Source organism: Aethalodelphis obliquidens, unplaced genomic scaffold, assembly GCF_003676395.1.
Source record: "Aethalodelphis obliquidens isolate GAN/ISIS:26980383/991018 unplaced genomic scaffold, ASM367639v1 scaffold3, whole genome shotgun sequence".
NCBI classification, from domain to species: domain Eukaryota; kingdom Metazoa; phylum Chordata; class Mammalia; order Artiodactyla; family Delphinidae; genus Aethalodelphis; species Aethalodelphis obliquidens.
The window spans coordinates 30,415,158-30,429,785 of NW_020837947.1; the positions used below are offsets into that span (position 1 = coordinate 30,415,158).

General features: G+C 42.9%; 1 protein-coding gene and 1 long non-coding RNA gene across 7 annotated transcripts in view; one reads left to right on the forward strand and one right to left on the reverse strand.

Annotated features, from left to right (window-relative positions):
• The window catches only part of LOC113609180 (uncharacterized), a 278,992-nt gene extending 267,258 nt beyond the window's left edge, over nucleotides 1–11,734 (reverse strand). For 2 of the 6 annotated variants that reach the window (XR_003428538.1, XR_003428536.1), the window contains exon 1: nucleotides 11,570–11,734. This is a non-coding gene — a long non-coding RNA (uncharacterized LOC113609180). Of the gene's footprint in view, nucleotides 1–536; nucleotides 690–7,405; nucleotides 7,629–11,569 lie in introns of those variants that run through there. The other 4 variants (XR_003428539.1, XR_003428535.1, XR_003428537.1 and 1 more) reach the window with 3 other exon arrangements.
• CCN2 (cellular communication network factor 2) lies at nucleotides 10,857–14,064 on the forward strand. Its single transcript, XM_027086233.1, has 5 exons — nucleotides 10,857–11,139; nucleotides 11,248–11,470; nucleotides 11,729–11,980; nucleotides 12,112–12,323; nucleotides 12,721–14,064. The coding sequence occupies exons 1-5, from the start codon at nucleotides 11,074–11,076 to the stop codon at nucleotides 13,015–13,017; spliced, it is 1,050 nt and encodes a 349-aa protein (XP_026942034.1). The 5' UTR covers nucleotides 10,857–11,073; the 3' UTR covers nucleotides 13,018–14,064.
• The last annotated feature ends 564 nt before the right edge of the window (nucleotides 14,065–14,628 follow it).

A 14,628-nucleotide genomic window follows, 5' to 3' on the forward strand; every position in this document is an offset into this window, starting at 1 on the left:
GCCCAGCACAATACCCAGCACAGTGCCCACCACAGTGCCCAAAACAGCACCCAGCACAGTACCCACAACAGTACCCAGCACAGCACCCAGCACAGTACCCAGCACAGCACCCACCACAGTACCCAGCACAGCACCCACCACAGTGCCCCACCGGGCACAGCACCTAGCAGTGCCTCATCCCACTGCAAAGTAAAGTTGGTTCAAAGTCTCTCTGAAGCTGGGCCAGAAGTTTGCCTGCTCACCTTCAGAGTTGAAAGCAAGCAGTGGGAGTCTCAGGAATCAGCCACATTTGGAAACAGCAGGGCAAAACACATGAGCAAGAAGAATCAACAGAGAGCAGTCAGAGATGATGAAAATGCCAGAAAAGATTCATTTGGACAAAATCAGCTTTCATCATCTATATGTGAGAAATGGCTTAATGGTGAAATATTTCCAGACATGAGCAAGTAAGTCCATGGTTCCGTGAAACTTTATCCTGTAGTTGTTCACTTCCACACACACACATGGGTCCGTACGAATATCCCCACATTACAAACCTGCTTCTCCTAGACAACAGCACTCTCAATCTCTGCCATGTGTAGTGACGACATAGACCTCATTCCATTAACAACATGAAACTCATCAGGATTCAAATCAAATCATCCCGTGGCAAAAGAAGGGGAAAGCTGTAAGCCTGAAATGCACACTGTATTCCGTATGAGGAAAGTGCTTTTTCACTGAAGATGAAGTTCATAAAATAAGCACTATGTTAATAACACACTGAGACATGCCTATTAAGGGATACTTGTGAAAAAATTCTGTCTGTGGTAGATACGGCTTCAATGCCAATGGCCTGTCTGAGAGTCTGCCATGGTATTTATGCACAAGGGTCGCTTATCAGTGAATGATGCAATTATTCAAGAAGACTTTTTTGATGCCTGTGGTTGGTCCGAGTCTCAGCCTAAACAAGACAGCACTGAGTTAGAGACTGCACATTTTCAGTGTGGGCTGCGGCTGATGTCATAGTAGTACACACCCTGATATTAAGCCTCCCAGAGCATACCCATCATCTTGATTCATGTTTCCTTTTTTAGCTACATCAGTTCCTTAGCGGATAAGAAGCAACACATCTGCCTACACAGCAAAAATCACAAAAATCTTAATCGTGGGGGGGGGGGGCAGAAATCTTTGTCTATGCCCAAGAGTCTCTCCTAATACAGATCAGTAAACGTTATCTTTCTACTTCATGCTTATCTCAGACCGCAGCATAATACTGACTATACTAATTAGCCCACAGTGTTTTATATGCCTTCTAGGGTTTGTGCTTTAAGAGTTTTAAGAAGCTCTGAGATAACTATCTTAAGAACATATATTGTTCAGAGATCAGTGTATATAGAACCTGAAGAAAAGAAGCAGTGGAGTTTGAAAAGAAGTGTTCCCTTTAGAACCGAATTCAGACTCACATGTCCCTGCTCCACCTCTGCCCAAGCTTATGTAATATTACTTAGCCTTCTTGGACCTCAATTTCCTCACCTGCAAAATGGGGAGAATAATCTCTCACAGGACTGTTATGAAGCTGAAGTGAGATCGTGTATGTGAAAGGCCTTTTGTAAATTTAAAATTTCTACATAAACGGAAGGTGATACAGCCATATACAGTATCCATTTCAGGCACCCTGACAGAGCACTAAGAAGCATTCTTGTTAAATTGATCAGACAAAATTGGCATTGTGAGTTCTAACATCAGATTAAACAATGCATTAGTTCACATTTACTTCAAAACTGATGATGTCAAGAGTTTAAATAGAGTGGCTTTTCTTCCTTTATGGTGTTAAGCTCTGACCTAGAAGCCTAATGCCTTCACAAAAAGCCTTATCCATCTGTTCAGATTTTAATATATGATTCCCATAGGCATAGTTATTTAAAAATTCCCACATAGAGGAATATTTTCGAAACTCTTTGGACAATTTGAACAACTTAGTTTTGTTTTTCTGTTTTTTTTTTGTTTTTTTTTTTTCTGTATGCAGGCCTCTCGCTGTAGTGGCCTCTCCCATTGCGGAGCACAGGCTCTGGACGCGCAGGCTCAGTGGCCATGGCTCACGGGCCCAGCCGCTCCACGGCATGTGGGATCCTCCCGGACCGGGGCATGAACCCGTGTCCCCTGCATCGGCAGGCGGACTCTCAACCACTGCGCCACCAGGGAAGCCCTGAACAACTTAGTTTTTAACACTTTAGCATGTACTGGCTACCAGTTTCCATTCAATTTGAAAACTTGTTTGTCACTATCATGGTAGCATAGTTCACATTTAAAAGTAAATGAAAGAAGAAAGTCTAATGTAGAGTGTAAAATGTCTCTGGTATTATGTTAAGCAAAAAAATACCATCTTGGTTTCTGAGGAATGAATAACCTAAAGAAAACTTCACTGAAACAGGCAATAATAATAAATTTTTAGTTGTCTCTTGAATATTTCCACATGATATTTTTACCTAAAAGTTTCATTTGTTAAATGTCTCTACCAATTCTGAGCACCTAATCTAAAAAATGAAGAGGTCAGATTTGATGTTCTCTAAGCTCTCATGGAATTTTAACACTCAGAAATCCCTGCAAAGATGAATGGTGTTATCAAGTCAGACTGCGATGGGCTTTCTCAAATCAAGGCTTAGTTGGACTTAAGAGGAGGAAGAGCCACTGAAAGACAGAAGAGATGGGTACATTTAAAATCCTCAAAACCCCAAAGTTAGCAGAAGGAAAGAAATCATAAAGATCAGATCAGAAATAAATGAAAAAGAAATGAAGGAAACAATAGCAAAGATCAATAAAACTAAGAGCTGGTTCTTTGAGAAGATAAACAAAATTGATAAACCATTAGCCAGACTCATCAAGAAAAAAAGGGAGAAGACTCAGATCAATAAAATTAGAAATGAAAAAGGAGAAGTAACAACTGACACTGCAGAAATACAAAAGATCATGAGAGATTACTACAAGCAACTCTATGCCAATAAAATGGACAACCTAGAAGAAATGGACAAATTCTCAGAAATGCACAACCTTCTGAGACTGAACCAGGAAGAAGTAGAAAATATGAACAGACCAATCACAAGCACTGAAATTGAAACTGTAATTTAAAATCTTGCAACAAACAAAAGCCCAGGACCAGATGGCTTCACAGGCGAATTCTATCAAACATTTAGAGAAGAGCTAACACCTATCCTTCTAAAACTCTTCCAAAATATAGCAGAGAGAGGAACACTCCCAAACTCATTCTACGAGGCCACCATCACCCTGATACCAAAACCAGACAAAGATTTCACAAAGAAAGAAAACTACAGGCCAATAACACTGATGAACATAGATGCAAAAATCCTCAACAAAATACTAGCAAACAGAATCCAACAGCACATTAAAAGGATCATACACCATGATCAAGTGGGGTTTATTCCAGGAATGCAAGGATTCTTCAATACACGCAAATCAATCAACGTGATACACCATATAAACAGATTGAAGGAGAAAAACCATATGATCATCTCAATAGATGCAGAGAAAGCTTTCGACAAAATTCAACACCCATTTATGATAAAAACCCTCCAGAAGGTAGGCACAGAGGGAACTTTCCTCAATATAATAAAGGCCATATATGACAAACCCACAGCCAACATTGTCCTCAATGGTGAAAAACTGAAACCATTTCCTCTAAGATCAGGAACAAGACAAGGTTTCCCACTCTCACCACTCTTATTCAACATAGATTTGGAAGTTCTAGCCACAGCAATCAGAGAAGAAAAAGAAATGAAAGGAATCCAAATCGGAAAAGAAGAAGTAAAGCTCTCACTGTTTGCAGATGACATGATACTATACATAGAGAATCCTAAACATGCTACCAGAAAACTACTAGAGCTAATCAATGAATTTGGTAGAGTAGCAGGATACAAAATTAATGCACAGAAATCTCTGGCATTCTTATATACACTAATGATGAAAAATCTGGAAGGGAAATTAAGAAAACACTCCCATTTACCACTGCAACAAAAAAAAATAAAATATCTAGGAATAAACCTACCTAAGGAGACAAAAGACCTATATGCAGAAAATTATAAGACACTGATGAAAGAAATTAAAGATGATACAAATAGGTGGAGAGATAAACCATGTTCTTGGATTGGAAGAATCAACATTGTGAAAATGACTCTACTACCCAAAGCAATCTACAGATTCAATGCAATCCCTATCAAACTACCACTGGCATTTTTTGACAGAACTAGAACAAAAGATTTCACAATTCGTATGGAAACATAAAAGACCCTGAATAGCCAAAGCAATCTTGAGAACGAAAAATGGAGCTGGAGGAATCAGGCTCCCTGACTTCAATCTATACTACAAAGCTACAGTAATCAAGACAGTATGGTACTGGCACAAAAACAGAAATATAGATCAAAGGAACAGGATAGAAAGCCCAGAGATAAACCCACGCACATATGGTGACCTTATCTTTGATAAAGGAGGCAAGAATATACAGTGGAGAAAAGACAGCCTCTTCAATAAGTGGTGCTGGGAAAACTGGACAGGTACATGTAAAAGTATGAACTTAGAACACTCCCTAACACCATACACAAAAATAAACTCAAAATGGATTAAAGACCTAAATTAAGGCCAGACACTATCAAACTCTTAGAGGAAAACATAGGAAGAACACTTTATTACATAAATCACAGTAAGATCCTTTTTGACCCACCTCCTAGAGAAATGGAAATAAAAACAAAAATAAACAAATGGGACCTAATGAAACTTAAAAGCTTTTACACAGCAAAGGAAACCATAAACAAGACCAAAAGACAACCCTCAGAATAGGAGAAAATATTTGCAAAGGAAGCAACTGACAAAGGATTAATTTCCAAAATTTACAAGCAGCTCAATAACAAAAAAACAAACAACCCAATCCAAAAATGGGCAGAAGACCTAAATAGACATTTCTCCAAAGAAGATATACAGACTGCCAACAAACACATGAAAGGATGCTCAACATCACTAATCATTAGAGAAATGCAAATCAAAACTACAATAAGGTAAAACTTCACACTAGTCAGAATGGCCATCATCAAAAAATCTACAAACTATGCTGGAGAGGGTGTGGAGAAAAGGGAACCCTATTGCACTGTTGGTGGAAATGTAAATTGATACAGCCACTATGGGGAACAATATGGAGGTTCCTTCAAAAACTAAAAATAGAACTACCAACAACCCAGCAGTCCCACTACTGGGCATATACCCTCAAGAAACCATAATGCAAAAAGAGTCATGTACCACAATGTTCACTGCAGCTCTATTTACAATAGCCAGGATATGGAAGCAACCTAAGTGTCCAATGACCGATGAATGGATAAAGAAGATGTGGCACATATATATAATGGAATATTACTCAGCCATAAAAAGAAACGAAATTGAGTTATTTGTAATGAGGTGGATAGATCTAGAGTCTGCCATACAGAGTGAAGTATGCCAGAAAGAGAAAAACAAATACCGTATGCTAACACATATATATGGAATCTAAGAAAAAAAAAAAAGGTCATGAAGTACCTAGGGTAAGATGGACCTACTAGAGCATGGACTTGAGGATATGGGGAGTGGGAAGGGTAGGCTGTAACGAGGTGAGAGAGTGGCATGGACATATATACACTACGAAATGTAAAACAGATAGCTAGTGGGAAGCAGCCGCGTAGCACAGGGAGATTAGGTCCGTGCTTTGTGACCACCTAGAGGGGTGGGATAGGGCTGGTGGGAGGGAGGAAGACACAGGAGGGAAGAGATATGGGAACATGTGTATATGTATAACTGATTCACTGTGTTATAAAGCAGAAACTAACACACCATTGTAAAGCAATTATACTCCAATAAAGATGTCAAAAAAAATCCTCATACATTATCTAAAAGTACTTTCATAAACATGGTCTCCTTGGGCTGGAAAATAACTATAAGCAGGTGGGAAATTGGGGGCTCAGGGAAGATTAGGTCTGACACTGAGCTCCCGTGGCAGGTAAATGGCAGGTGTGGAACTCACACCTCCACCCTCCTAGCCGGTTCTCTGGGTCCTACCTAGTGATTTTCAAAAAGTATTCCAGGAAGCCCTGAAGTTGTGAGAAGGGACTTTCAAAATATTTATCCTTTCATTTACTCCCATTCTTTGAAATAAATTCTCATCTCAATTCTGTCTTCCTCTTAAACCTTTTGATTTGCTTTCCCCAAATCACACATTTGAAAGAATGGTTACCTCCATTCTTTTCATTCCTACTCACTTATCTCCTTAAGTATCACCGAGGGGACTCTACCTGCTTAGGTAGAGAAAACAAGGGGTTGTAAATACTCCTGGTTGCTGTGGTAATACGTTTGAGTTGCTAATCTGTCAGGAAAAGTGTTAGAGAGACGCCTCCACGTAGAAGCATCTGTATTCTCCAGCACCATCTCAGACTAATGCAAGCAGACTACAGGCAACACAGGATTCTAACTAAACGAACAGGATAAGTGAGACAAGTAGCAAACTGAAGGAGATAGCATATTTTTAAAAATTCTTTTCCTTCCTCACTCGTCTAACCCTCAGTTCCATTTACCAGCAAGTAAATGAACAGGAAAACATGCATGAACAGACCACATGCAACAGTCTTGACTACCTTCTGACAAATAACTTTGCATCCGAAAATATCCTAAGAAAGTCAGAGAACTAATTATAAGGAGGGAAAAACATGAAGGAAATGAATGTAATTTAGATAGTAAACACCCGTGCTTCTTTCCCACCTCTGAACTCCCAGGGAGTACGCCCTCTCTTTAACCTTCGTTTTAAGCAAATACAAGGAAATGTAAGCCAAGCCAGGGCCCCTGAAGATTTTAGGATAACATTTATGACTATTTTTCAAAAAGCCTTCTGGCACACCATGGTTTTTGCTGGAATTCATTTACATGATTGGATTTGAGGCATGTCAGAAATATCGGAAGCCCACTCCCAACTGACCATCACGACAAATCGTTCCCCGTCCAGATGTCCTTATACGGCCAGACTTCCTATAAATCTGATGGCTTAGTGTATGCATTGCGTATGGGTCTTGGCTCTGAGTCACATTCCCTGGGAGCTTTGATTTCCGCTTTGAGGGCTGGCACAGACTCCTGCTTGCTCTTATAAGAAAATGTCTACGACTGAAAGCTGAAATGTGCAAGATTCCTTCTGCAAGTACACAAACACTCCAAGTCTGGCCACTTTCCTGTAGTCCTGCCAGGTTTTCTCTCTGTCTGATACCTGATCAAGTAACCTTTTTTTCAGGGAAAAAAAAAAAACAACGAAAAACATAAGAGAAGGAATGTAGTACATCCGCAGCTGAACATCTTACAAGCCTTAACCAAACGACCTGCACAAATGATGCCTGAGTAGACACACACGTACCTTATATAGCTCTGTAAATAGGACTCGGTGGCCAGCTCAGTGAATTCCTCATTCTACCAGGAAAAAGAAAAAATGCTCTCTAAAAAGCATTTGCTGGATAAACACTTGCTTACAAGACAAAATTAGTGCATCTTAACCATTTTACACACAAATTCAAAGGCCTTTTTCTCCCAATTCTGACCTGCTGTCAATCAAAAGGGTTGGGATAAGTCAGAGCTGGAAGAAGTTATAAGAAGCCACGATCTCCACTTTACTGCCCAGGCACACACAAACATTTGCTGAGTCATTTATAATAGTGCAAGAATTCAAACCCCATGGCATGAGTGAAGGACAGAGTGTCAGCCTTTCCCTTTGAATTTCCTGGCATTTGATGGTCCATATCACAATATAAACATACTTTTGAGTCTATGAATGTCTTAGGTGTATTCATTCTTTCTCTCCCGCCCTCCTTCTGTCACTGTCTTAATAATCTTTCATTTTAAACCTTTCAAAAGAGTTTTGATCATAAAGTCCCAATCTAACCTTACCTGCACGGCATATTTTTCTATTCTGAGATTCCATGTTCTGTATATTTCAATATGCTTATTTTCTCTTAGCCAATATTAAAACCATCCAACTGGAGCTAACTATGGACTTTTGAGACTTTGAGGGACCATGTGAATTTTATTAAAACCAAATTCTTTTTATAATACTTCCCGATATTTTTAACAACACAGCAGAATAGGAATACACTTGTTATGCTTGTGGAGAAAGAGAAAATCAAGAAAGATCAAAAAGATTAAATTTAAATAAACTAAAATAAAATAAAGCACCAGTTCTCTGAGAACTGTAGTCTAATTAACTATCATTAAACCATCATTTTATAAACGGAAACTCGGGAATATGACTCCTACTTGTGACTTCCCTAAGATTTGTGAATGGCAGCTCCAAGAATACAACCCAGGTCACCCAGCTGTAACCCAGTCCAGCAATTTAGCCCCTCCATGAATGAGAGTCTCCACTCTGCTGGGCATGAAGTGGTGGCTCTTAGACTCTCCAGAGTATTCAGAAATTCCCAACCAGTTCTCCCATCTACCTCACCCTGCAAGCCACAAGAGCTCATGGCCCAGGCCACATGTCACTTTGGGTGAGGTCCCAGTTTCACATCCCTCCCCTTCTCCATCCACCACACCTTTCCAACCATTAGTGGTAGATATAATTGGGGGTTTAGGTCTTGAAAGATTTCACTGTGGCTTCCCACATATTTTGGACTTTTAAAATCATCCACAGGGGAAGAAAAAGTTGGGGGCCAAGTTGCCTTTAATACACATGTAGCTATTAACATAACTCGGAATGTTCCTTCTTTAAATAGGAACTTTTAAGGCCTCTTCTCTTTGAGGAATGCTTGGAAAGAACATGAACTAACAATGATGAAAATTCTTCCTGAGCTTCAGAGACCCCCATCGTTGGCTGGCTAATCCCACTGTTGACATGCAACTACACTGTACAACATGTGGACTGCTTAACAAGGTAATTGTGCACAGATGATGTGGTCTGTGCTGAAGTTGGAGTAGTTTTTTTTTTCTTGGCTCTTTTTCAACAGAATGAAATGAAACTTGAAAAAATGTGGCCAGTTTAAACAGGCTATTTTCAAATTATAAATCTATAATGCTTCTGAAAGCTTGCCTTTGCATCTGAAACAGATAGGTTAATTTCAGCCTATACAAGGAAGCATCAGCAACTAAAATGAATCTACTCATGGGTAATACCAGCATCAAAGGATGTGGCATTACAATAGGAAAAAAATGGCATAGCCCTGGAATCATTCTCTTTACATAAAGTGGAAACTGGAGTTATTAACAACAACAAAAAAAACTAAACTGGGCTTCCCTGGTGGCGCAGGGGTTGAGAGTCCGCCTGCCGATGCAGGGGACACGGGTTCGTGCCCCGGTCTGGGAAGATCCCGCATGCCGCGGAGCGGCTGGGCCCGTGAGCCATGGCCGCTGAGTCTGCGCGTGCGGAGCCTGTGCTCCGCAACGGGAGAGGCCACAAGAGTGAGAGGCCCGCATACCGCAAAAACAAACAAACAAACAAAAAACTAAACTATAGATTCTAGAGGGAAGCACAGTTAATTAACTGACTCCTTATTGAAGCTAAATAGCAATAGTAGGAAAGGGACATATGTTTAGACTTTATTGGCCATATTTGACATCTGCACACAAGCAGAGGGAATAAAACCTATTCTTTCCTTGTCCTGATCTCCCTCCATTAGGCTACAGGCTCCTTGGGTAATAAGAAGTAACAATTACTATTCACAGATGTGTGGAGAGTCACTAAAATATATTACTTACTGACACTCTTAGTTTATAACCAAATATAATGGGGGTACAGTGTTCTCGTTATATAATCAGATTTTTTTTAACTGCAAGACAACTAAATCTTCACATTTGAAGATTATAGGTTTTAGCATAAGAAAAATCACTCATTTCTCAAAGACCCACCAATGTGTTTAAAACTCCCCGAGTGAACCCCAAGCTTCTTGCTGCTCCCCTCCTATATGGTTCCCCTGTCTTCCCACCCCTTTTTCCATCCCAACACCCAGGGCTTCTACCTACCCAACATTATTGCTCTGACATAACAATAGATGGATTTTTCTGGAAGTGTTGATGTCCACTCATCCCTTTTCCCTCTCTATAGCCCCAACGATAAAACTGCTACACATATTAAGAGAAAACAAAGCAAGAGTGGTGGAAATCCCTCCCAGAAAACTGCATCCATACTCAGACCCCTAGCTTTATTCTCCTTTTCGTCTGGCATGGGCATCCAAACCGTTATTCCAAGTGACAAATGATCAAATTCCTGCATCTCCAATGTGGGATTCAGGAATTTGCAGGTATGCTTCTGCTTCTAGGGGATTTCAAGCAGTTAAAAGCAACGAACTCCTTTTCTGCTCTCTGAAGAGTTTCAAAGGCAGACAGCCTCTAAAACTAAAAATCATTACCAAACCAATAAAAAAGGAAACCCTTTCGAATTTTTTAGGAATCCCTGCTATTAGCCTCTTCAGCTACCTACCTCCTACAAAGGATTTATGTCAGTGTGCAGAACAGGCACAGCTATTAGAAACAGAAGTGAGTGGCATAAAAATAATGATAATCACTGCCGATGTGTTTTTTAAATGATATAAATCAGGAGTGATGCGAAGAGGCAAGAGAAAAAAAAATCCTATTTGGTGGCTGGAAATACTGAGCCTTTTTTTTTTTTTTTTTTGGTGAGCTGGAGTGTGCCAGCTTTTTCAGACGGGAGGAATGCTGAGTGTCAAGGGGTCAGGATCAATCCGGTGTGAGTTGATGAGGCAGGAAGGTGGGGAGGAATGCGAGGAATGTCGCTGTTTGTGTAGGACTCCATTCAGCTCATTGGCGAGCCGGGGCCGCCCTGAGCGTATAAAAGCCTCGGGCCGCCCGTCCTGGCCTCACACAACAACTCTTCCCCGCCGAGAGGAGGCAGCCAGTACGACTCCCACCGCCGGCGACCCACTGCCTTCAGTTCGACGGCAGCCGCCCAGGCCGACAGCTCCCGAGACAGCAGCCCGGCGCGTCCCGACCCCGCCTCCGGCCCGAACCCGAGCCGCCAGCCCGGCCCGCCGCGCCACGCCCGCCCCGCCGCCTCCCGCCGCCCATAGCGCCCCGACCATGTCCGCCGCTGGCCTGGGCCCCGTCCGCTGCGCCTTCGTGCTCCTGCTCGCCCTCTGCAGCCGGGTAAGCACCGGAGACCCCCCGCGGCGGCCGGGGCCGGGCGGGAGACCGGGAGGGACCCCGGCGGCGCCGAAGGGCGTGCGTCCGGCTGACAGCCGCCTCCCTCCGCAGCCCACCTCCGGCCAGGACTGCGGCGGCCGGTGCCAGTGCGCTGCCGGCCCGGCGCCGCGCTGCCCCGCCGGCGTCAGCCTGGTACTGGACAGCTGCGGCTGCTGCCGCGTGTGCGCCAAGCAGCTGGGCGAGCTGTGCACCGAGCGCGACCCCTGCGACCCGCACAAGGGCCTCTTCTGCGACTTCGGCTCCCCGGCCAACCGCAAGATTGGCGTGTGCACCGGTAAGACCTGCAGCCCCCGTCCCCGCCCCGCGCCACCGCCACCGCCACCGGGGCGCCGGGGGACACTCGATGTCCCACCACCTCTTCCCTCACGCTCACCGTCCCTCCGGAAAAGAAAGCCGCTCGAATTGCGTCCTTTCCTCAGGCTGTTTCCCTGGAGCCCTGCTCCCAGCTCGCATCCCCGACGCGCTTCCTGTTCAGGCTCGAGAACCGATGCTTGACCCCTGCACGTCCCCTTTTTCCCTTCCGCTCCTTCAGCCAAAGATGGTGCCCCCTGCGTCTTCGGAGGGTCGGTGTACCGGAGCGGAGAGTCCTTCCAGAGCAGCTGCAAATACCAGTGCACTTGCCTGGACGGAGCGGTGGGCTGCGTGCCCCTGTGCAGCATGGATGTCCGCCTGCCCAGCCCCGACTGCCCCTTCCCACGAAGGGTCAAGCTGCCCGGGAAATGCTGCGAAGAGTGGGTGTGTGACGAGCCCAAGGACCACACCGTGGTCGGCCCTGCCCTCGCTGGTGAGCTGAGTCTTCCTCTAAGCCAGCCTCGTGATTCTCCCCCCTGGGGCTGAGTCCTGACTTTGCCAAGGGCAGGGGGAAATGTCTTAGCCTGGGGTCTTACCTCGTGTTTGTGTTCCCTGCTCTCACAGCTTACCGACTGGAAGACACGTTTGGCCCAGACCCAACCATGATTCGAGCCAACTGCCTGGTCCAGACCACAGAGTGGAGTGCCTGTTCCAAGACCTGCGGGATGGGCATCTCCACCCGGGTTACCAATGACAACGCCTTCTGCAGGCTGGAGAAGCAGAGCCGCCTCTGCATGGTCAGGCCTTGTGAAGCTGACCTGGAAGAGAACATTAAGGTACGTTTTCTCCTCCAATTAACTCATAATCATGGAACAAGAGTGGACAGGACCAAAGTTAGGACAGGACCAAAGTTAGGTCTCTTACCACCCTTGTTATTATAGGCCTGTCATCTCCAAAAATATCCAGCCATTGAACTGTTTTGATGGAATGAGATGTTATGTAATAGGAGCCACCAATTTTCCACTCGGAAATCCTCCACAGTGTTAGTTCATTCAAGACATCCCAGAAGAGGCCATGTCTATTTTTGGAAAACTGGCAAATGAGACTCAACCTTCCCATCCTCAAAATATAAACAGAAGTCAGACAGCCCTAAGGCGAGAACACACAGAGGTTGAAGAAAGCCACACCCCTTGCAGAGTCATTGATTTTTCTCTCCTCCCTTGTCTTCCTCAGAAGGGCAAAAAGTGCATCCGGACCCCCAAAATCTCCAAGCCTGTCAAGTTTGAGCTTTCTGGCTGCACCAGCGTAAAGACATTCCGGGCTAAATTCTGCGGCGTGTGCACCGATGGGCGGTGCTGCACCCCACACAGAACCGCAACCCTTCCCGTGGAGTTCAAGTGTCCTGATGGCGAGGTCATGAAGAAAAGCATGATGTTCATCAAGACCTGTGCCTGCCATTACAACTGCCCCGGAGACAATGACATCTTTGAGTCACTGTACTACAGGAAGATGTATGGAGACATGGCCTAAAGCCAGAGAGAGTGTGAGACATGAACTCTTTAGGCTGTCACTTGAACTGATTCACATCTCATTTTTGTGTAAACATGATTTCAGTAGCACAGGTTATTTAAATTTGTTTTTCTAACTGGGGAAAAGAAAAATTCCCACCAAATTCAAAATCTTGTGCCTTATGACATTCAAACAGTCTGTCAACCCCAGACACTGGTTTGAAGGAAGTAAGACTTGACTGTGGGACTGCATTAGTGCATAGCACCAGCATGTATGCTAGGAGCAGTGGGAGGGGACCAATAGAAAGCCTTGTCATCTTACAGTAGTGATGTCCCTGCTATTTGGAGTGTCACTGGGAAGGAAGACTCACTGACCTGCCTGTAGCTCCAGTGACAGCTAGGATGTGCGTTCATGAGGATGAGTCAAGTTCTTCTCTAGGTCATAACAGCAGATTCAGCTCTGACCTTCTGATTCGGATGACAGTGTTCAGGAATCAGAATCCTGTCTATTAGACTGGACAGCTTGTGGCAAGCTAATTTGCCTGTAACAAGCCAGATTTTTTTTTTATTGATATTGTAAATACTGTGTGTATATATATATAAATATATATATATTTGTACAGTTATCTAAGTTAATTTAAAGTTGTTTGTGCCTTTTTGTTTATGTTTTTAATGCTTTGATATTTCAAATGTTAGCCTCAATTCTGAACACCGTAGGTAGGACGTAAAGCTTGTCTGATAACTCAAAGCATGAAATGGATATTCAAATGGAAATTCTGCTCAGTTAGAGCAGCAGTCCATCAAAACAGGATTTTTGCTGAAGGTGAGGCAGCAATGTCCTTGGAAGTCTGATTTGTAGGTTGGAAATGTGGTAGGCTCACTTTTAATGTACAAATGACCTTTATTAAAAAATGAATGGCTCTGTATAGCTGATTGGTTTTTCCACCTGGAAGCATTTGTTTCTACTTTGACTATGACTGTTTTTTTGGACAGTTTATTTGTTGAGAGTGTGACCAAAAGTTACATGTTTGCACCTTTCTAGTTGAAAATAAAGTATATATTTTTTCTACAAAGGGCTTGGTTATTCATTTATTCTCTAAACATTTCTGAGTTTTCTTGAGTAAAAATGGAAAGCTTTTGTTTGTCTTAAAACAATTCACTTATAATTTTCTAGATATCTTTTATCATCTAATCAATTGGTTAATCCCTTCAATAGAACTTTTACATGAATACACATCACACTGAATCAGGTGTCACAAATTTGCAGGCATATACACTGTATTGAGTACACAGGCATTTTTTTGTTATCTTCACAGTATTTTATAAACACTTCAATTCTCTCTAGATTATTTCAGTCTCCACTAACCCCTGTTGTATTACACTTGGTCCTGTTTACATTTAGTACCTCTCTGGCCATTGTAGGCATCTAATTTCCAACCTGTCATCACACAATAGCCCATGTGCCTTGCACATAGAAAAATGTTTTGAATTTGTATGCTCTACTGTAGATCTATTTCTGAACTTTAATATCTTACTGTTAAGGCTGGAAAAGTATAAAATCTCCACTAAAGTGGAACAACTTAATAAGTCTTATTTTGCATAGTTCTGCTTTCAGTTGCCAGAAAACAAATCA